The following is a 22,095-nucleotide window of genomic DNA, read 5'->3' as shown; positions in this document are numbered from 1 at the left end:
GACCCGTCTCTGATGGAATGGTTTGGCATGAATCACTGAATGAGTGGCTCACTGAATGAGAGCGAACTGGCTTCCTGTCTCCAAAAGAACTGCCACTCGCCTTTACTGAACAACGGCTCACTCTTTCTTTAAAAAGAGCGGCTCAAAAGATTCTGCTCACTCCTAAGTGACCTATCTCTAATCGAAGCCAAACCTGCACTGACTAAAACCTACCGGGAACCATGCACACTGGGCCACTTCTGCCAAGTACAAGGCTACATTTACTTTGGGGCTTGCAAGGGTCTTATTTGCATTTCACAATTGCCGGGTCTCTTTAGTCAGCTTCAGTGCAGTAAAACTGTGTTATGCGGTAAAGCATACACAAAAAACTGTGGTAGGGCCCACTGTCATGTAAACACCGTATGTGCCCCTTAATTATACATGCGCGCATGTGCGGTTCCTGGTCACAGTACAACCACAGAGACATCTAATAACTGCACTGGCAGCCACTCGGACTGTTTCCGCCGTTGTGCTGTGGCGATTTGCGCACTTCCTCACGGTTACGTTTTCCCTACTGGTAAGTTTTTTCCCCACGGTTTCCTTAAAAACGTATCAATGGGGTTCTACTATAGTGTACAGAGAAAAACTTTGCGTTAGTATGTTGCTGGTGGTCCATATATTACCATATTTGCACAAATCTGACATGTACTTTTTTTTAATATTTGTACTCTGGCAATCGTGAAGTCGGTACACCGCTGCACAGTCCTGCGTAGCATTAGCTGCTAAGAGAAAAGTACTGAGAAAAGTGGGCAAGTCCCGGTGGTAGTGCAGTCTAATGCAGTCTGCTTTCACTATATCATGAAGTGTATTTGTGCCCTGCATCGGCATCAAGTGTATTACTGTAAAATTCTGAGCAAGCACCCCCTCTAGTGCAAATATATTCCAAAAATAGCTGAGTGAGTGCCTTTGCTCATTTGCGGACAAAATTCAAGTTAGGTTTTTTGATGGGAGGAGGAGGAGGCGGTAGTGGGCTGGGAATACTGCATATTAGCACATAAACTGGCTACACCAGTAGGTGGCAGAACAGTCATGGAAAAAAAAGATGAAAACAGCACCACCTTTCTTCGAGTCAAAAAATTTATCTAACATGCATTTACTGCCTTTATTCTGCATCACCGCTTTCAAATTCCTCAAATTACTCCTCTGAGATCAACCATAAAATTAGGTCTGTGCACTTGGCCTGAAGGGGCCAGGATATTCTGGCTGTACAGCAAAAACAGCAGTGTGCAAGTCTCTCGGTCCACCAATGCCACTCCACAACTTCAGCGGCTTTTTTGTTTTTCATTGTATGGGAATGCATGCTGCCTGGCTGTCACGTTGCGTATGCACCGGTAACACCAAAGCACTGCGCACCAAATCAACATCGGCAACCAACACCTCTCACAGCTGATGCATTGAAGAAAATGGCAACTGACAAAAGTTATGAAAAAGATACCTGGCAATGATGGGGTCACTACTGGGCCACAACAGAAGTGCCAGCTAAACATTAAATTTCTCTTCCTAACGAACTTTCACTGTTTTGTGAAATTTAATGAAAAGATTACAATAAAAAAAGAGCCTAAAGTGGTAAAGAGGGTGAAGAAAGGAAGGGGGCTCTTGCTTGGTAGTTGTCGCCAAATTCAAATCACTGTAAAAGTGGAAGGGGGGCACTTGCATGGATAGGGGCACTTGCTTGGAATTTTACGGTAATTGGAATTTCATGTGAATGTGCCTGATCAAACCACTGAGCCCAGTTATCAGTTACCATCAGAGAGGGTTTATGCAATCTGTTGCGAAGACAATATACCAATTAACCCAAACTAAGCACTCTTGTGTGCTATACAAAAGGCACTTCAATATGCCGCCATAGTGTGCGAGACACTTCCACGTTGAAGTAGTTTTTGCGAAGGCCTTTTATAATATGTGACAGTTTGAGCACTAAGCTTCGGAGAAAAAGTATATGTTACAATCTTGTAAATATGGTATTATACTTTCACATTATCTGTTACTGGAGCGTGTAACATCATACTTCATATTTAAGATATTCCAGGTTAGGTGTTTCCTCGTGTGTTTTAATAGTTATGGCAGCAGATATGTAGTCTGATTATCAGTTTTGTTCAGGTAACTACAACAAATATTTTGTGGATGCTACATTTATGTGAGGATCAGTGTTAAGTGAAGCTTTCTTTGAAGTTTTGCACCAGTGTTAAAGTGAATGTTATGTAAATGTAATGCTAATAATAGAAATGTTTGTGCAAAATGCTGCAAATGAAATTAAATTTTATGCACTTCAGTTGTGGGGTTCTCACCCGTGCTCTTGGGACAAAGGAATGACAACGCAGTAGTGCAAACAATCACAAGGTCATTTATTGCACCTTTGATAGACCAATGCCTGCTATCCGAGTTGCTATCCACAAAACATGCCGATGGGTGCGTGACCAATAGCGGAAGTCCGACTCCCCGCAACCAGATAGCAAGCGAATATGTTTGCTTCATGCTGGACACCAATGCCTGGTCGTTGGCACGTTCAAATGGTCATATTCGTCCATTCCGGTATAGGCCTTGCGAGACGGTCTCACAAAAGCATGGATCGGCACATGTGCGGAACGTCCACGCCTCTTGCCGACCCGCAGCCAAAAAGGAAGAGCCTTTTCCTTTTTGCGCCCAAGTAGCCCCCCGTTAGGTGGCGTTAGCAGAGCAACAATCACACCATCTTACACAACTCTGCTAGCGAAGTGACTGCTGCCGTAAAGCCACGCGGCGAAGCCGGAATACAGGAAATGGGAGCTATGCAGGGAAACAACATATCAGGGGACGCGTGAGAGTCGCACATTCCCACATACCCACTACCTTAAATCACTACATATTCCGTCGAAACATGTCACACAATTTAACATCAATGCGTGCTTCGCGAATAAGGTAGTACATGCAACAGTGACCGCGCTGAGGAAATATCCACATGCTGTCCATAACATGCGAGCCGACATTGTCCTTGGGGTACACCGCTGGCGTCCGCTGGTCACTGCAGCAGCTCTGCAGACTCGGCACGATTCCAGGCCAGGACTTCGGAAACGACGATGCAGTAGTCGGTACGAGGAAGCATCGCTTGCGATGATGCGCCCTGCTGCAGAAAGCCGCAGTATCTGTTGATGACCGCCGGCTCTTTTCCTCTACTGCCGAGGTTTGCAAGCTGGATACAGGTGGCCACCGAAGTTACTGTGCCGAACTGGCCACAGCATATCCAGTGCCCGGGGTAGCTCGATCGTAGTCGGGGGAAGCAGCGCAGACGATGTGCAGGTGACAGCAAACCAGGGGTGACTCCACTCATGCTGCGTACACTCAATGCACTTGGCAAACACTAAAGTAGTGCAATGGAGAGGAATTCTGCATGTTCATCGCCCACGTGGTACGATGTTTATTCGGGTAGCAAAAGATCAGGCGGTACTCAGATGCTAAGTTCACGTGAACAAAGCTCGCTTTCTTGATTCGAACTAGTAATTTCAATTCGTGCGAGGCTAGCTAGAATGAGGGAAGCAAAGTGCAACACCTCAACGGCACGGTCCACCAGGTTGTGTCCCTCCACGTGCGACAGGCAGCTTCGTAAAGTCTTAGGCTTAAGGTGTCGCTACCCTGACAACAACCGGCATACAAAAAATAACACCCAAAATGGGTGCAAAACAGGCAGCTGCGAGGAGACGTCAGCTCTATGAGGTGATCCTATGCCGCTCAGTGCACACAGCAACTAAATTGACTGCGCCCACCGTCCCAGACGGTGTCAGAGCGCCCATTGCCAGGCTGCAATACCAGTCCGCCCCCTTGCAGCACCCGTGGCCCGCGGCCGCCCGGTTGCCAGAGCCGCGACTTCACCAGAGTCAAAGAGGTAGAAGAAGCTATTTACATAAGAAATTCGGACCACCCACGAGGCTTCCGTACTCACTCACTTCAGGCTTGCCAATGCTCTGTGGCCGCTGAGCCTCACTCTTCCAGGATGCAGACCATGTGGCTCTCATACCGACGACTGTCATTAAAAAAATAAGCTCTCGTGAAGAGGCTTAGCATGTTGGAAAGTTCAAACACAGTACAGCGACTGTTGTGTCACTCAGTAAGCATGCCGCTGACACTCGCGATCAAAATTCACGCTAGCCCTACGCTTTGGTTGTAACAAAGGTCTCAAACGAAGGTCAAAGCTATTGTCCGATGCCCCAAGAGGTCCATGTTGGCCAGCCAGATGTGGAGTTCTCACCCATGCTTTTGGGAGAAAAGAACGACAGCGCAGTAGTGCAAACACTCACAAGGTCATTTATTGCACCTTTCATAGACATATGCCTACTAGCCGAGTTGCTATCCACAAAACATGGCGATGGGTGCGCGACCAATCACGGAAGTGTGACTCCCCGCAACCGGATAGCGAGCGAATATGTTTGCCCCATGCCGGACACCAATGCCTGGTCATTGGCACGTACGATCACGCAAACGGTGGCGTGTTCAGGTCGTATTCGTCCATTCCAGTATAGGCCTCGCGAGACAGTCTCACAGAAGCATGGATCGGCACACGTGCGGAACGTCCGTGCCTCTTGCGGACTCGCAGCCAAAGAGGAAGAGCCCTTTCCTTTTTGCACCCAAGTAGCCCCACCGTTAGGTGGTGTTAGCAGAGCAACAATCACACCATCTTATACTACTCTGCTAGCAAAGTGAGTGCTGCCATAAAGCCACGCGGCGAAGCCAGATTACTGGAGACGGGAGCTATGCAGTAAAACAACATATCAGGGGACGCGCGAGAGTCGCGCGTCCTCCCACTGTGTAGCTGACTTATTTAATTATCTGTTGAATTCTTCACTTCTCTGTAGCTCAACGATCTTTGCCCAGTGCACTCTTTGGTCCCCTTTTGTTCACCTATTTCTCTGCACTTCTTCACTTCTCTGTAGCTCAACTCTTTTCACTCAATGCCTGTTCTAGTTGAATTTTGTTCACTTCACTTATTTCCCCGCACTTATCTGCCTTTGTAACCGACTTCTTCACTTTTCGTAGCTGACTTCAATTTTCTTTTGCCGACTTCTTTGCTTGTCTGTGCAAGCCCGTACCAAGTGACACATACTTATTATGGGGCATTGGCCAGGAAGGGGCATGTACCCAGTGGCACATACCCCGTGCCCCAAGTGGACAAGAGAGCACCTACAAAGTAACGGGAAAATGCAAAGAAAGCTTCGCTTTAAAAATGCAAAGCAGGGGGATAATTTTTTTTTATTGCAAAGGTAGAATCATTCACTCGTATGTGCATCAGTATATATTGGGTGAATATTGTGCATGCTGTGTTAGGTATATAGTGGGCAGATATAATTTTTATTACACATGCATCCTTCAACATTGTCTGTATTTTGAAATGTGCTGTGAATGTATGTTTGGCTGCTCAAATTATATATTGTTTGCCGAATAACTTAAATTGCTTGGCCATTCTCTGGGACATTGTGGCACGGGATCTGTATATGTACTGCTTCAGTTTTTCAAAAAAACTTTTCTTCTCCTGCATAACATGTGGTACCCATGGAGTATTAAGTTTTGTACACTGAAACATGCCTGCGCATCTGCCACACTGTGAGTCAGGTGATAATAGTGGATGAAAACAACGGTGGAGAAAAGTTTCAGGCAGCTGTACATACTGCCACTGATGCATCATTTACATCCTGACACTTCAGCAGTGGACGCATCTGATCAAGTTGAAGAGCCGGTGGTCGAGAAACTTGAATTGGCGCGCCGTGAAAGCAAGCGCTACAGCCAAGAGTTTGAACAAGGTATGCTTGTTCTATAAGAAATTGTGCATGTTTTGACTTTTGCTTCGTCATGCTTGCTTCAGCTGCCTTTTCTGCTGTGATCCTTTTGCATTTAAGCTTCTGGGTACTGGATACTTCTTCCTTTGATTGTTATGCATCAAGCATTGTGCCGTGGCTATTCTAATAAATTTATTATTGTTCTAAAAGCTTGTGCTGATAAATTTCCCTTTGTGTGTCACAGCAAAATGTGATTTGCTGGTTGCTTGTACATAGGCTTCTGACTTTTCGGTTTTAAACGAAACGTGCTTCTAAAATACATTTGTCAATAAAAGGAAGTGTCAAATTGACCAAAACCAAAAACGTGGATTTTTTGCACTTTTGGCCTTTGGATATTTCATATCAGTGGATGTTATTGGACACCATCATTTTTCAGCCATGTATATTAAAGCAGAAAGGTGATGAACTAATATTATAATTGTATGCCTAAACATTGTCCCTTTGGGGAAAGCTTGCCACAGAAACTTTCTTTTGAACTTCACATGGCACCTTGCTTTCCATGACGGAAATAAGGAATTAAGGAGTGCATTTTATTATGAATTTATTGCCACATACAGCTGTAACAAACAAGTATACGTTAGTCTACCAAAGGCAATTTTAATAAGGTGCAAAATTTTGTGGACTTTTTATGTGCAGAATTGAAGAAAATAATATTTGCAGGACATTGTCATGCATTTTCCTGCTTGTCCTGAATGCACTGGAATTTTCAGGAACCTTTTTCAATCCTTTAGCTTTTTGTAGCTTGCCAAAGCCCACTGTCCATGCTGTTGTATGTGCCGTAGCCACCTTAGATGCCATGAAAATACACTAGTCCAGTGGATTATGCTGAAATACTTCAAGTTTACAAGTTTAATATAGAATAGCATGCCCTATGACTGGCAAGAAGTGATGTAAGGCTTCTGCTGTATAACACAAGTAAGAATGCACCCTTTGCAGAACAATGATCTCTTTACACACGGAAGCATTTCTTACCGCTGTGATACACAAACATATGTGCATTCTTGCTTTTGTTTATAGACTTTTGAGACTTTTTCAGCCAGACTAGTTGACAGCTCACCTTTGTCACTTCCCTTTGTATGTCATTTTATACGTAAAATAAAAGTTCCATATCAAGCAAGTACAGTCAGAAGTGTGCTTGGAAAGCCTGATCCTGATCTGAAAAACTTGGGGAAGGCCATGATCTGATCATGGCCTTCCCTAGGTTTTCCTGTTTGACTGATGATAGGAACTTTTTAAAATTTTCATTTGGCATCACGCTGAATCTAACTGATATTAGAAATGTTAACATAGATAAACATCTACCGCTGTTTGCTGAAAATATACACTGTTATATCAGAAGCCCACCTGTATGCGACTATCCTAGAGACATGTTAAGTCTTCCTCACTTTCTCAACCATTTTTTTCATGTAGTTCAGTACCTTTTGGCATATGTTAAGAAAGGCTCCTGAGCACATTAGCTAGGTAGTTGCAATTGTTTAAGAAGTTGAGCCACATTTGCCCCAACTTCATGTGATAAAGGCAGCCATCTTTTTTAACCAAATGGCTCCTTAGCAATGCACTGAAGTCGTGACTGCTAAAGCACTGTTACTGCTGGTACTACCAGCTGCAATGTAGGCTGGGTGTACAAAATATTAGAGTGGTTTTCTCTTTTGCTACACTAAAGCCTCTATTTTGTAATACTCTATTTCTTTTTCCATTCTTCTTTTTTTATTGTCACGCGTTTGCGCTGAGTTACTGATCTCAGTGATAATGGTGGTATGGCAGCTTTTGAGCCATGTGAGAGCCATTGACAAAGGACAAGGAGAATGGAAATTGAAATGGATCGTTAGAAAGTATGGCACTTGGCTACTCTAGTGCTCTCTATTGCTTATTTGTTGTTTTATTGCATTACTTGCTTGGCACAAGCAGTGCTGCAAATGGCAACTGAATCATATCATTTAAGTCATGTGACTATGCCCGCTTAAAAGAATTGCATAGTTCGAACATGTGATTTCCTTCATAGTTGATGTTAACTGCTTGATAGTGACAGAGCATGTAGGCAGTGACATAGTTTAACACACTTCATGCTTGATTGCTTTGCTTGGACTTTCCTTGGCATTGGACTAAAGAACATGATGTTGAATACATTGCAAAGCACAAATATTCTCACACAGCAAATTGGAAGACATGATGGAAAAGTTTTCTAACCAAAAGACAGGGCTGAGGGGCCATGTTGGGAAGGAGTTTCAAATTGTGTCACATAACACTCTTACTTTAGACTTTGTATATTATGCAGCCTTTAATAAGTTTTATTGTGTGTAAATATATGTATGAGCTTTCCTGCTTATGCTTCTGTCAAATATAGACACTGTTTCAATAATGCATTGTATGACACCTTGCCTGTTGTGTTTGTATTAATTGGTGATCGAATGTTGCATTGGGCATTTCTTTATAACAGTGTGCTGCTTCACTTTCTTTGCTTGCTGCTTTGTACCTCCATTCTGTGCCTTCTCATTGTGATGGCTGTCTCACTCGGGGCTTTGTCCATTCTGCATATTCATGCTGGTCCTTGCTTTCTTAGGCATCCTAATTTTTCTTGTATTGCATTGCTGCTGTTTATGCCTGAATAATGAAGTAATAAGTTTGAAGCCATATGGCTAGTGCTCATCATTTGAGAAATTTATTTGCCTTTATCTCAATGCTTTGTCTTGTTCTTTGTCCTTATCTATCTTTGTATGGGTCCTCATTTGAAAAAAAAACTTGCCTTTGTGATTCAATAACTTGAAAGGGCAACTGTCCTGCCCAATGTTTAAAAATTATCTCAGTGGTGTATGTTGAATTGATATTTACAAAATGTAAAAAATGTGTAGTAGTATGTTCTGGAAATCGTGACTTCAAATATTTAAAAAAAATTGAATTCTTCTAGCACTAGAACAACCAAATTGGGAGATATTTATTCCACAGTGATGGTAAAGAGAGAGGTGTATTATTTGGGGACACAAGTTTGCAGACCACGAGGGTGGACTAAATTGCACAATTCCAACAACTGGCAGCCTGGCATTCAATTTCAAGGCTGTGCCTGTCTTGTTCATTTTGTACTCACAGGTGTGGTCATCTGAGAGTGATCGCAGAATGACTTTTTGTTCACTGGTCCTCAGTTCTTGATAACAAATATATTTAGCCTAATGTGGACGTGAGCAATAAACTTTAATCAGACACATGTGACATATTATAAAATTTGCAAATCTTTTCATGCACCATGGCAATGCATGACGGAAGTAGTTTTTATACTGCTGTCACATGGCCGCCGCGTAGGGTTGGCTCAAAATGAATGCACCAAACACTCTCTAAAAACAGGTGCACTGAGAAACCAGGTGATACAGTGATGCAGTTTGCGTGATACACACATGGCCTGCAAACCTCTGTCTAAGATTTCTTAAAAATTGGATTGCCTACTGCTCTTCTGAATAAGTAGGTAGGGTGCACAGATTAAGCAATCCCATTCAAAAATTTGTTTGCTTACTTTGCAGCAGTAAAGAAGGACTGACAACTGTTGTCATGCTATACTTGCAGTGCATTGAGCAATACTCTCAAAGCTATGTTAGCGCTTGCCTTGCTCAAGTGCTTTTTCTTTTTATTGTAATTTGGAAGGAACAGGAAAAAATATGTGTACACTACACCTACTTTTCATCTCATAGAAATTATTTTTAATACATTATGATTAGGAAAATATGATTGCATATTGGCAAAATACCTTTTGATATTATTAAAAAAAAGGCAAGAGAACACACACACTAGATTTTAACTTATTGAATGTGTGAGCTATCTGCTGATATTTCATAAATGTCTGGTGAGTACAGGTTGCTGAATTTAGACGTAAGGGTTCTTTGCATGCCTTTCACAAAAGAATGGTGCCACTTATTTATAACATTGGCTTGTCTGTGAATGATCAGTAGGCTATGCCAAGTTCTTTTCGCAGTAACACATCTTAATATGAGTTGACTGCTTCTTTTCCTTCCTGTGCTTTGTTCCTTTCACTATGAAGTGTGTGTGTGTGTGTGTGTGTGTGTGTGTGTGTGTGCGCGCGCGCGTGCGTGTGCACGCACACTATTTTTTATTTGACTTAAAATTTTCTGGCTCATAAATGCTGTATGTGCATTTGCAATTTGCATATAGTGACTGTCATTTTCTTTGTGGCTCGATTTCAAGCTTAGTATGAAATTAAAATATTTTAAAAGTGCTCCTTAACTTTCATGCTTCATAACACTGATGAATGCGATAAGTGTAGCATAAAGGTGTAGCATAGAGGACAGGCCGCCATTGGAATATGAACCTGGCAACGTTTAACGCTAGAACGTTATCTAGTGAGGCAAGTCTAGCAGTACTATTGGAGGAATTAGAGGGCAGTAAATGGGACATAATAGGGCTCAGTGAAGTTAGGAGGCCAAAAGAAGCATATACAGTGCTAAAAAGCGGGCACGTCCTGTGCTACCGGGGCTTAGCAGAGAGAAGAGAACTAGGAGTTGGATTCCTGATTAATAAGAATATAGCTGGTAACATACAGGAATTCTATAGCATTAACGAGAGGGTGGCAGGTCTTGTTGTGAAACTTAATAAGAGGTACAAAATGAAGATTGTACAGGTCTACGCCCCTACATCCAGTCATGATGACCAGGAAGTCGAAAGCTTCTATGAAGACGTGGAATCGGCGATGGGTAGAGTGAAAACTAAATACACTATACTAATGGGCGACTTCAATGCCAAGGTAGGCAAGAAGCAGGCTGGAGACAAGGCAGTGGGGGAATATGGCATAGGCACTAGGAATATCAGGGGGGAGTTATTAGTAGAGTTTGCGGAACAGAATAATATGAGGATAATGAATACCTTCTTCCGCAAGCGGGATAGTCGAAAGTGGACGTGGAGGAGCCCGAACGGCGAGACTAGAAATGAAATAGACTTCATACTCTGCGCTAACCCTGGCATTATACAGGATGTGGACGTGCTCGGCAAGGTGCGCTGCAGTGACTACAGGATGGTAAGAACTCGAATTAGCCTAGACCTGACAAGGGAACGGAAGAAACTGGTACATAAGAAGCCGATCAATGAGTTAACGGTAAGAGGGAAAATAGGGGAATTCCAGATCAAGCTAGAGAACAGGTATTCGGCTTTAACTCAGGAAGGGGACCTTAGTGTTGAAGCAATGAACGACAATCTTATGGGCATCATTAAGAAGTGCGCAATAGAAGTCGGTGGTAACGCCATTAGACAGGAAACCAGTAAGCTATCACAGGAGACAAAACATCTGATCAAGAAACGCCAATGTATGAAAGCCTCTAACCCTACAGCTAGAATAGAACTGGCAGAACTTTCGAAATTAATCAACAAGCGTAAGACAGCTGACATAAGGAAGTATAATATGGATAGAATTGAACATGCTCTCAGGAATGGAGGAAGACTAAAAACAGTGAAGAAGAAACTAGGAATTGGCAAGAATCAGATGTATGAGTTAAGAAACAAAGCCAGCAATATCATTACTAATATAGATGAGACAGCTCAAGTGGCTGAGGAGTTCTATAGAGATTTATACAGTACCAGTGGCACCCACGACGATAATGGAAGAGAAAATAGTCTAGAGGAATTCGAAATCCCACAGGTAATGCCGGAAGAAGTAAAGAAAGCCTTGGGAGATATGCAAAGGGGGAAGGCAGCTGGGGAGGATCAGGTAACAGCAGATTTGTTGAAGGATGGTGGGCAGATTGTTCTAGAGAAACTGGCCACCCTGTATACGCAATGCCTCATAACGTCGAGCGTACCGGAATCTTGGAAAAATGCTAACATAATCCTAATCCATAAGAAAGGGGACGCCAAAGACTTGAAAAATTATAGACCGATCAGCTTACTGTCCGTTGCCTACAAACTATTTACTAAGGTAATCGCAAATAAAATCAGGAACACCTTAGACTTCTGTCAAGCAAAGGACCAGGCAGGATTCCATAAAGGCTACTCAACAATAGATCATATTCACACTATCAATCAGGTGATAGAGAAATGTGCGGAATATAATCAACCCTTATATATAGCTTTCATTGATTACGAGAAAGCATTTGATTCTGTCGAAACCTCGGCAGTCATGGAGGCATTACGGAATCAGGGTGTAGACGAGCCGTATGTAAAAATACTGAAAGATATCTATAGCGGCTCCACAGCCACCGTAGTCCTCCATAAAGAAAGCAACAAAATCCCAATAAAGAAAGGCACCAGGCAGGGAGATACGATCTCTCCAATGCTATTCACAGCGTGTTTACAGGAGGTATTCAGAGACCTAGATTGGGAAGAAATGGGGATAAGAGTTAATGGAGAATACCTTAGTAACTTGCGATTGGCTGATAATATTGCCTTGCTTAGTAACTCAGTGGACCAACTGCAATGCATGCTCACTGACCTGGAGAGGCAAAGCAGAAGAGTGGGTCTAAAAATTAATCTGCAGAAAACTAAAGTAATGTTTAACAGTCTAGGAAGAGAACAGCAGTTTACGATAGGTAGTGAGGCACTGGAAGTGGTAAGGGAATACATCTACTTAGGGCAGGTAGTGACTGCGGATCCGGATCATGAGGCTGAAATAATCAGAAGAATAAGAATGGGCTGGGGAGTGTTTGGCAGGCATTCTCAGATCATGAACAGCAGATTGCCATTATCCCTCAAGAGAAAAGTTTATAACAGCTGTGTCTTACCAGTACTCACGTACGGGGCAGAAACCTGGAGGCTTACGAAAAGGGTTCTACTTAAATTGAGGACGACGCAACGAGCTATGGAAAGAAGAATCATAGGTGTAACGTTAAGGGATAAGAAAAGAGCAGATTGGGTGAGGGAACAAACGCGAGTTAATGACATCTTAGTTGAAATCAAGAAAAAGAAATGGGCATGGGCAGGGCATGTAATGAGGAGGGAAGACAACCGATGGTCATTAAGGGTTACGGACTGGATTCCAAGGGAAGGGAAGCGCAGCAGAAGGCGGCAGAAAGTTAGGTGGGCGGATGAGATTAAGAAGTTTGCAGGGACGGCATGGCCACAATTAGTACATGACCGGGGTTGTTGGAGAAATATGGGAGAGGCCTTTGCCCTGCAGTGGGCGTAACCAGGCTGATGATGATGATGATGATGAGGTTCTACAATTTCGAAAATATTTTTCAGTAAGCGTTTAAATAACAGTAGGCATTATCCACACAAGGAATAATGTTTCAGGATTTTACAAAAAAAAAAGGACCATAACATCCGGAAGAATCAAACACCAGTTGTCCTAAGCACAAGTTGGGATAGTCAGTTAAAGAACTAAAGTCTTGGTGCATAGTTTTTACTAAAAAGATGACATAAAAAAGGAACAGACATACACATTGCTTACTAATAGGTTCACAGTTTTGACTGCACAAGCATTTCTTGCACAAATATATTTGTCTGCAAAAACACACTAGCCTGTTCAGCTTAGATGGGGGCTGTAAATGTGGGCTGTACAGCAAGTGGACGAGGGCCTTGCATTTCAGTTGGTTCAGCATTACAGCCTCACGGGGTTGAGTATCAATGTGTCAGAAGTGCAAACAGTTGAAGTGCAATGTTCCACAAAACAGTCTTATGTCTGCACCAAAGAATCAGCAGTGTGGGTAGACGCATGCTCTACACCATGTCTCGTAACAAAATACAAGATTGGGCTTAAATATTTTCAGGGTAAAAACATGACTTACCATGTCTATAATGTAATGTTTAATAGTACCAGTTATTATTATCGATTTATTAAACAAGAAAGTTATCAGGAATAATTAGAGCAATAGCCAAGAGGCTTCCACAGAGTACAGGGATGAACATATATGTAAAGAAATGCAGCAGTAGTACCACGTGTTTCTGAAATGACTGTCTCAGATTACTAAATATGTCCAATTAGAGACAAAAAAATTATTTTTAATGACGAAGCTTCATAGCAGCAGTAAAAATCAGAAGTTGTGCAATTTATTTTTTAAAATTTATTTTTGTTACTTCCAGTACTACCACTCTCAGTTGAAAGCATAGGAGGTAGGAAATACTGCAGTGTTACAAAGTGTTGCAAGTTACAAATGTACACTTAAATAGAGCTTTCCAAGCAAAGAAACGCCATGAATGAAAATTTGACATTTCACAAACTTGCACACTGTGCGCACACACAAACGAAGCACAACTGCTGGCACAGGATTGCAGTCAGTCACAAAAGGGAAAAAAAATAAAGAAGCGAACAAGTGAAAGCATAAGAATGAAATACTGAAATAATACAGCAGCTTAAGCAATCCTCATTCACAAAGGGAACTGATAAAAATTGGCGGACCACCGAATATTATGAAAAGGGAATGAATTTTGATAAGTGCAAGGAATCTAGAAAGCAGAAGCCTTCAAATGAGAGAGTGCACATGGCAATGGTAGTGCTACAAAGGTTAAGTGTACTCTCCAACTTTGCGGCAAAAGCAAACAGTGTGGTGGTGCTCATGACACTTGGATTCAACAGGTTTCATTTGCATATTGTAAGTGGAAAAAATTGTCCAAATGTGTCATTGTTGAGAGTATTCTATTATGGTGTATTTATGCTTATGACAAGTTGGGCACAGCTATGAATATGAGACATACTTAAGATACATCTACTTTGTAGCGATTATGCAGCAATTGGTACAAAAACTAAAGACATGCATGCTTGCATGCTTTACCCAAGTGGATGGTGCCTTAATGCCAGAAGGAGACAAGGTTAGTGGGCAAGTCCGTGTGTTAATTTACACTTCTTATGCACAAATCTTGTGGCTTTGCACTGTACTGACTCCAATTCTGTTATATTGGTTAGCAAATGAGGGAACCAAATTGTGTTAGCATATTCTAACACTGGCCTTACATATGTACTGCCTACCAGAAGCTTTGCATGCATGGGCACTATCCTTATACGTCTTTACAAAGAACAGTTTGCATCATGCAAACGCAGTAATGTTAGAAATGTGTGTATCCCATCTGAGGTCAGGTTAAGATAATGTTACATAACACTAATGTAACAATAACTGCAAATATGATTATTAATTTGCATAGTTTCACTAATTAGTTTTTAATAGTGACTTCAGTTAGCACACTGTAACTATAGAATTGAAGTTAGCCACTGCACAAGTCTATGACCTTTTGCTAGAAACTCTGGGCCTTGCAGATTTTTTGTGGAATAAGTAATCGAAATCTGCATCAATATGCATTACTTTTTCAGTTAACATGTTTCCTCACTGCAGAAAAATGCAGTACAAAAATTTGTTAACTGGAACAGTAGTGCATATTTTTGGCACAGTTTGAGCTGGTACTTCTTGAAATTGGTGCTAGGCACTAAGTTTTTAGGAGAAGGTGATGCTTTGATTACTGGCTGACTTCAATTCTGCAATTATTAGATGTCACCTAAAGCCATTATTGAACAGACAGTTATTGAAATTTCGTTAATTGTTGTATCGCAAGTATCATACAAATTTGGTGTCTGTCACTGCTATGAAGCTTGGTCAACAAAAATTATAATTTGATTTCGAAGCGACACAGGGGCTATGAGACACTGCAGTGAAGTGCTGTGGAATAATTTTTGCCAATTGTGCATTTTTTTTTTTTACCATGCACTTAAATCTAGTACAGGATGTCTTTCCGTTTGCCCCCTTCAGAACTTATCGCCAGTTGCTGGGAATTCAATCTCTGACTTCATGTTCAGCAGCACAATGCCATATGCACACATTCACATTTTTCATAAATATGCACCTGTGTTTTTCTGTAGTGCTGCAGGTTGCTTCTTATTGGGTCATGTGAAAAGCACAAGCTATCATGAAATCTGATGCTTTAATAGTGTGATGGTGCAAAAGAGAGGCCGTGGGGCACCGAACACAGCAGCACTATTCATTGCTTTCTTTTGTATTGAGGACAACATTATGTTACATGTTTTTACAGGAAATAGATAAGTGAAGACAGGTGATGAACTTCAGGAAACTTCAGTAGAATTGGAGGGGATGTCTATTCTTATTAAAAAAAAAAAAACTAATTTTCAACATTTCTAGCTTTGTTTCTTCAAATTCTGCTGCCAAAATTCAAAACTAAATAAGAAGCTCTGAATACATTTTGCTGTATGTTAAGAAGGCAGCAATATATGCCCAGAAAAAATCCTGAGTGAAAATCATTGCTAAATGATGCATTAGAAAATTGCTGAAAAAAAAGACAACACACAGGTCCATTTGGGGCTTCTTGCTCAAAAGCTAAATTTGTATTTTTTTTTTACTTTCTCACTGTGTAGAGTTAAGTGAATTTATTTTTATTTACACATTTTTGTACTATAGTGGGAAACATGAAGTCGTACAAAATTTTTTTTTCCATTCACAGTACAAACATTTGCAATTGCTTGAGCTGTGTTCTACATATCTTGGTTAAGATATTTCTTGAGCTTAAAAAAAGACATGCATTCTAACAATAAGCTCGATTCTGATGTGTTTCAGGATTTTACATAATTATTTAGTTGAGTTTGCCCCCTTCAGAACTTATCGGCCGTTGCTGGGAATTCAATCTCTGACTTCATGTGCAGCAGCACAATGCCATATGCACACATTCACATTTTTCATAAATATGCACCTGTGTTTTTCTGTAGTGCGGCAGGTTGCTTTTTATTGGGTCATGTGAAAAGCACAAGCTATCATGAAATCTGATGCTTTAATAGTGTGATGGTGCAAGAGAGAGGCCGTGGGGCACTGAACACAGCAGCACTATTCATTGCTTTCTTTTGTATTGAGGACAACATTATGTTACATGTTTTTACAGGAAATAGATAAGTGAAGACAGGTGATGAACTTCAGGAAAGTTCAATAGAATTGGAGGTGATGTCTATTGTTATAAAAAAAAAAACTAATTTTCAACATTTCTAGCTTTGTTTCTTCAAATTCTGCTGCCAAAATTCAAAACTAATTAGGAAGCTCTGAATACATTTTGCTGTATGTTAAAAAGGCAGCAATATATGCCCAGAAAAAATCCTGAGTGAAAATCATTGCTAAATGATGCATTAGAAAATTGCTGAAAAAAAAAAAGAAACCACACAGGTCCATTTGGGGCTTCTTGCTCAAAAGCTAAATTTGTATTTTTTTTACTTTCTCACTGTGTAAAGTTAAGTGAATTTATTTTTATTTACACATTTTTGTACTATAGTGGGAAACATGAAGTCGTAAAAAAAAATTTTTTCCATTCACAGTACAAACATTTGCAATTGCTTGAGCTGTGTTCTACATATCTCGGTTAAGATATTTCTTGAGCTTAAAAAAAGAGATGCAGTCTAATAATAAGCTCGATTCTGATGTATTTCAGGATTTTACATAAATATTTAGTTGAGTTAAGGAAATAACCAGGACACCCCTTTGACTGTCCTTATCTGAATATGCCCTAATACAAGAGAGCCAGAGCCTATTGCATGGTTGTTTATTTGACTAAATAAAAACTCTTACATGCTAGCACAAAGACTGGCTGTTTTTCAATTGATGGTCAGTGTATTTAAAATGTTTGCGCTGTAAGATTCGATCATCTTAATATAATATTTATATTTAATATATTGTCTATTTAAATTTTTTTTTCAGAATGTTTTCATTGTCAAAACTTCTGTTGCAAGTGCACAACGATTTGGTACAAGTTATGTTTGTTAATTTGTAAAATAGTCTGTTATAGTTGTTCTTGTTTATCTCATGATTAAGGCAAAGCTTCTTTTCTTTAGTGGCCAAAGAAAGAAATAACTGCATGTTTCCAAAACCTCTGCATCCTTTTGTTTTTTCCATGTGAAATATAGGCATGATCGTCCGATGTCTGCAAATACCTGTGATTTGAGAGCTAAATGCTGGTTATTGGCCGTGTGGTTATTTAATTAAAATAAAATTAACCTGTTCGAATGTCTGGTTCGAAACTCCTACAGTTTGAAAGCTTAATCACAGACAGAGAGCATGCAAGTTTGTGCACATCACTGCACTTCATTCAGAACACACTGAAGATTCCTCTGGGACATTCTTTCTGATAAAGGCATCTTTTGGGTCTTTATTTGTAGTAATGAAACAGGGCATCATTCAGAGCATAAATTAGAATTCAAAAAGTTTATTTTGCTAAAGGTCTCCCTTATACTCAATTTCTTAATTACATGTAGCGAATGACTGAACAAAGCATTGCACTCGTTCTTTCCTATTTTTCCTGGAACATGCTATATTATAGGTTTATTTTTTATTCAATTGCATCAATGCCAATTTAGAACTGGAATATTATATGGATGCATTCTAAGAATCGCAATGAATGCACAGGATAGTGACCTTGCCAAAATGCAACTTGAACAAATTCTATAATGTTAATAAGTCTTAATTAAGAAGGACCTTGTCCCAAATGCTATGCCAGCATGTCTGCAGAGAACATTTATATATTTTAGTGTTTAGACCTCTTTGCTAACCGTGTGCAAATGCAAAGAAAATGCTGTATTGAAAGGGAATTTAGTATTTGTGTTGCATTTATACTTCAGTGTGCACTTTACACTTCTTTACATATAGCATATTATAAAATAATCTATATTAATTACTGCTTGATCTGTTCTGGAAAAATCTTACAAAGCACTTCTGATTCTTGCTGAAAGGTGATGGTAGAGGATCCATGTGTAACATTCCATGTACCATGGGAGGAAATTTTCATTTGTTTCCTATACATGAGCTAACATTTCAATTATTCATTTCTGAAAGTGCCCATGAGCAGATGAGGCCTTGGCTATGGTGCATTAAACAAAATATGTGTGGAAAAAAAAACAAGAAAAATAGAAAAATGTAGTACAAGGGCAGGGTAGTGCCAACTTAGAAATTGATCGAAAGGCCAACACGAAAGTTAAATATGTCAGCATGAAAATGCTTAGTATTTTGTTGAGTTAAAAAACGCATGTCATGAGGGCAGAAATATATGCAGAAAGCCCACAAAGAAAACTCTGGGATTGCACAAGTTAGGTTGAGGCACAGAGAACGCTAGAGCTGGTGTTAGTGTTTGATAGGAAAAATTATTGTAAAAAAGTTTATATAACTAATCACAGTATTTTGAAAAAGGGTTACTGGCTTCAGAGAGAGCAGCATTAATCATATGTACCATACATTCATAGTCATAGTAAACACAGCACCCCCAGAACTGATTGCACAGAACACAGTTTATGTTGAACACATTCAATTTTTGTGCATTGGTCACATAATACAGTTCTGAAGAACAGAACTAAACTCTGGCTTTGAACAACGTAAGAAAAATATAGGACAAAGTTAAAATTCCAAATGTTCTTTTTTTATTTTTATGTAAAGCTTCACTTTCTGTAGGATGCTTTAACAATGTTTGCAGCATGTTCCTGAAAAGTTAAGCAGGACACCATGTGAACATTATGTGGGATTGGTCATAGAATACCTTGTGTGCGTCACCCTTTGCTTCTATAGGGGATACCTGCTCCCCAGAATTTCTCACTCTATGCTCTGCTTGTACTGTGATTACCAAGAGGTACTCCTCTCACTGCAATGATAGTGTAGCTTCTTGAATGCTTCTAATTTGTGAGGCTATGGCTAGATTCCCTGTGCTGCCAATATTTTCTTTGTTTACGCTGTCCTACTTGCTGTAAGTATACGATTCTTGTGCCACCCATTTTTTGTCATACAACACCATCTATTGCCAAGTGTCAACTTGTTGACATATATAAAACACCATGTTAATAGTTTCTTCTAAACATCACAATTGCTGTGGCAGAAATTTTAACTGCTGTCAACCCTACCATCCTGTTTCATAATGGATAAAATTACTTCTCTAACAAATAAAAAAAATATTGGGACATTTGTTGTGCTAACATTACCAGCTATATTCGTAAAAATCTTACAACTAAAATATTTTCTGCTGTTTTTGCACTAGATTTTTTTACGTGCTTCACTTCTTTTGTGGCTTGTTCTTAATTGAGCTCTGCAGTCATTGTTTTTCTGCAGAGTGTGTGGCATCTTCAAGACAGAAGTGTTACTTGTGAGGCGAAAATTCTGCCATGTTACCTGCTATGCAGTCCTTTCAATTAGCCTGCTGATGCTGGTTGAGTTGATTTATTTAGGCAACATTCCATATTTTAACTGATCAGTGAGCTTGCTGATCCATCATAATGCTGTTAAAATCACTTGGTGTGAACTCAGTTTAAAGTGCAACTCCGGCGATATTTGGACCATGTCAAGGTAATGGAATGTTTAGGTTACCGAGACTTCCATGTCACGCGTCTGATAGTAAAATTATTGCGCAAATTCGAAAATAATTTTAAATAAGCAAGAAAGTGCAATAACGAAACCGAAACCTGACCAAGCAGCCAAGTGAACCTCTTTTTGTGACGTCACAAGTGTCCCTACCGGAAAAAGGCATGCAAGGCTTGCCGGTCTCGGCCGCTGGCCGTGAAGAGCAGACGCTCGGCTGAATCGTGACTGTGCCGTATGTTTGGGTGACAACGTCAGCTGCACCAGCTCTTCGGGTGTGTCAAATATTCACAGTTATGATTCTGATAAATTCAATAGCCACGAATGGCCGTTGGCATTCAACCCGCCACCACGAGAGCCAGCGCCGATACGCTACGTATCGTGCTGCAACATGAACGCCAAGCATGGCCCTAACCACTGATTTTATATGTGCTGCTTGCTAGTGTACGTGTTTTACCCCTTCTCAGGGAAGCACTTCGCATGCTCACTGTTAAATGTGGAGCACGACTTTCCGCATTTGTATCCCGCAAAAACGCCGCTGACAGTTCAACGCACTGAATGGCGCATTTGTTTACATCAGCAGGTACAGCACCCACTCGTCGTTCGCATGAGATATAATGCTATACCCGCTCATTGGTGACAACTATTAATGTCAGAACATATCAAAACAGGCAGATTTTGTGCACGTAAGCACTGTTGCATTACTCTGAATCGCACTGATATGAGCGACCACACATCTTCAAAAACAGTGAGTGGGAGACCGTAGTACGGGAGCGTTGTTGTGCTGCCTAGTTATTATTCTTTGTATTCTCTTCATGTGACGCAATATTGTCACGTGGTAGTGACTGGGACGAATACAGTAACAAAACTGTAAATGGCGAAACTAAATCTTTAATGGGCAAACTTGTGCCCTCAAAAGCAAATTACACTTAAAGCGCAATGATAGCGGCGAACACAGTCGGTGATCGTCGGAAATCTGATCAGCGGGTCAAGCGCATCCGCTTTTATACACCAGTTGTCAAATGTTCCAGAGTAATCGCTGGGACCCGCGTGTCTTCCACAAAGTCCTACACCATTCGCGTCGCGCATACATGCAATCAGATTACACAACTTTTTGTGACAGACAGCAGATGGAACCATCGATAACATTCCAGCAACTTCCGATACATGCAGGCGCATCCTGCGCTGTGCGATAACATTTGTTAGGTGGTGAAACCTGGCCGCCTGATAAAAATAAACAAGTACATGTGTCAATATGTTCCACAAAGTGGACACAGATGAGGATTTTGCGCGTATGATTATTGATAAATGCGTAGTTTTCTTGCGGAAACGCCGATGCCAGTATTGACACCGTCGGCAGCTGAACGAAGCGGTTAATGTTTATGCTGCTGTAATGAAAGGGCCTACGCTTGCTGCCCATTTGGGATACAAGGCAAGCAGTGCACTTCAGAAGCTAATTATTGAGTCTGCATGACAATATGTAAAAATATGCCCATGTTTGCAGTCACATTTAATTTAGGGAAGTGCCGGTGAGTGCGGCTGGCAGCTTTCCATCAAAAATGGCAACGTACCAATGTCGATACTGCTCTGTGTCGTCACTTCTCGCTTTTTGTGTGTGCACTGTACGAAATCAGGAATCATTTATTTCAAATTCGTATGGTCAAAACTGAACTACAGAAGGAGTTTTCTTCATCATGGTGGCTTAATTAGCTTTATGTCACTCACTCAGGTCTGCCAGCAGTAGACGCATGAACTACGCGACTGTGATATATAGGCTTAACCTTGGCTTAACGCGATCAGCATCGGCTCAAACTGTGTGTGCTGATGGCGAGGGCTGAAATTCGTGCAGCCAACCACGCAACGCCACTTGCCTCCCATCTCTTGCCCGTCTACAGGGAACGCAACTTTTCGCGATAGCAACCTCTCACGCCATGCACTAGCTCACGATGGTCAACTCCTCTATGCTCCCTTCGCTGTCATCTGCACGATCCTGCCATGCTCTGCATGGAACA

At 41.0% G+C, this 22,095-nt stretch overlaps 1 protein-coding gene across 21 annotated transcripts in view; it reads left to right on the top strand.

Moving 5' to 3' along the window:
* LOC135911558 (uncharacterized) overlaps positions 1-22,095 on the top strand; it is a 412,939-nt gene that overhangs the window by 310,239 nt on the left and 80,605 nt on the right. For 19 of the 21 annotated variants that reach the window (XM_070528859.1, XM_070528854.1, XM_070528861.1 and 16 more), the window contains one exon: positions 5,712-5,807. The exons of 1 other annotated variant lie outside the window; for it this stretch is intronic. In XM_070528859.1, coding sequence (XP_070384960.1) covers positions 5,712-5,807 — 96 coding nt within the window. The remainder of the gene's footprint in view (positions 1-5,711; positions 5,808-22,095) is intronic. One more of the 21 variants, XM_070528840.1, reaches the window with a different exon arrangement.

Source organism: Dermacentor albipictus, chromosome 1 (genome assembly GCF_038994185.2).
Source record: "Dermacentor albipictus isolate Rhodes 1998 colony chromosome 1, USDA_Dalb.pri_finalv2, whole genome shotgun sequence".
Lineage (NCBI taxonomy): Eukaryota > Metazoa > Arthropoda > Arachnida > Ixodida > Ixodidae > Dermacentor > Dermacentor albipictus.
Note: the sequence above shows the minus strand (reverse complement) of the source record. Positions and strands in the feature narration are given on the sequence as shown.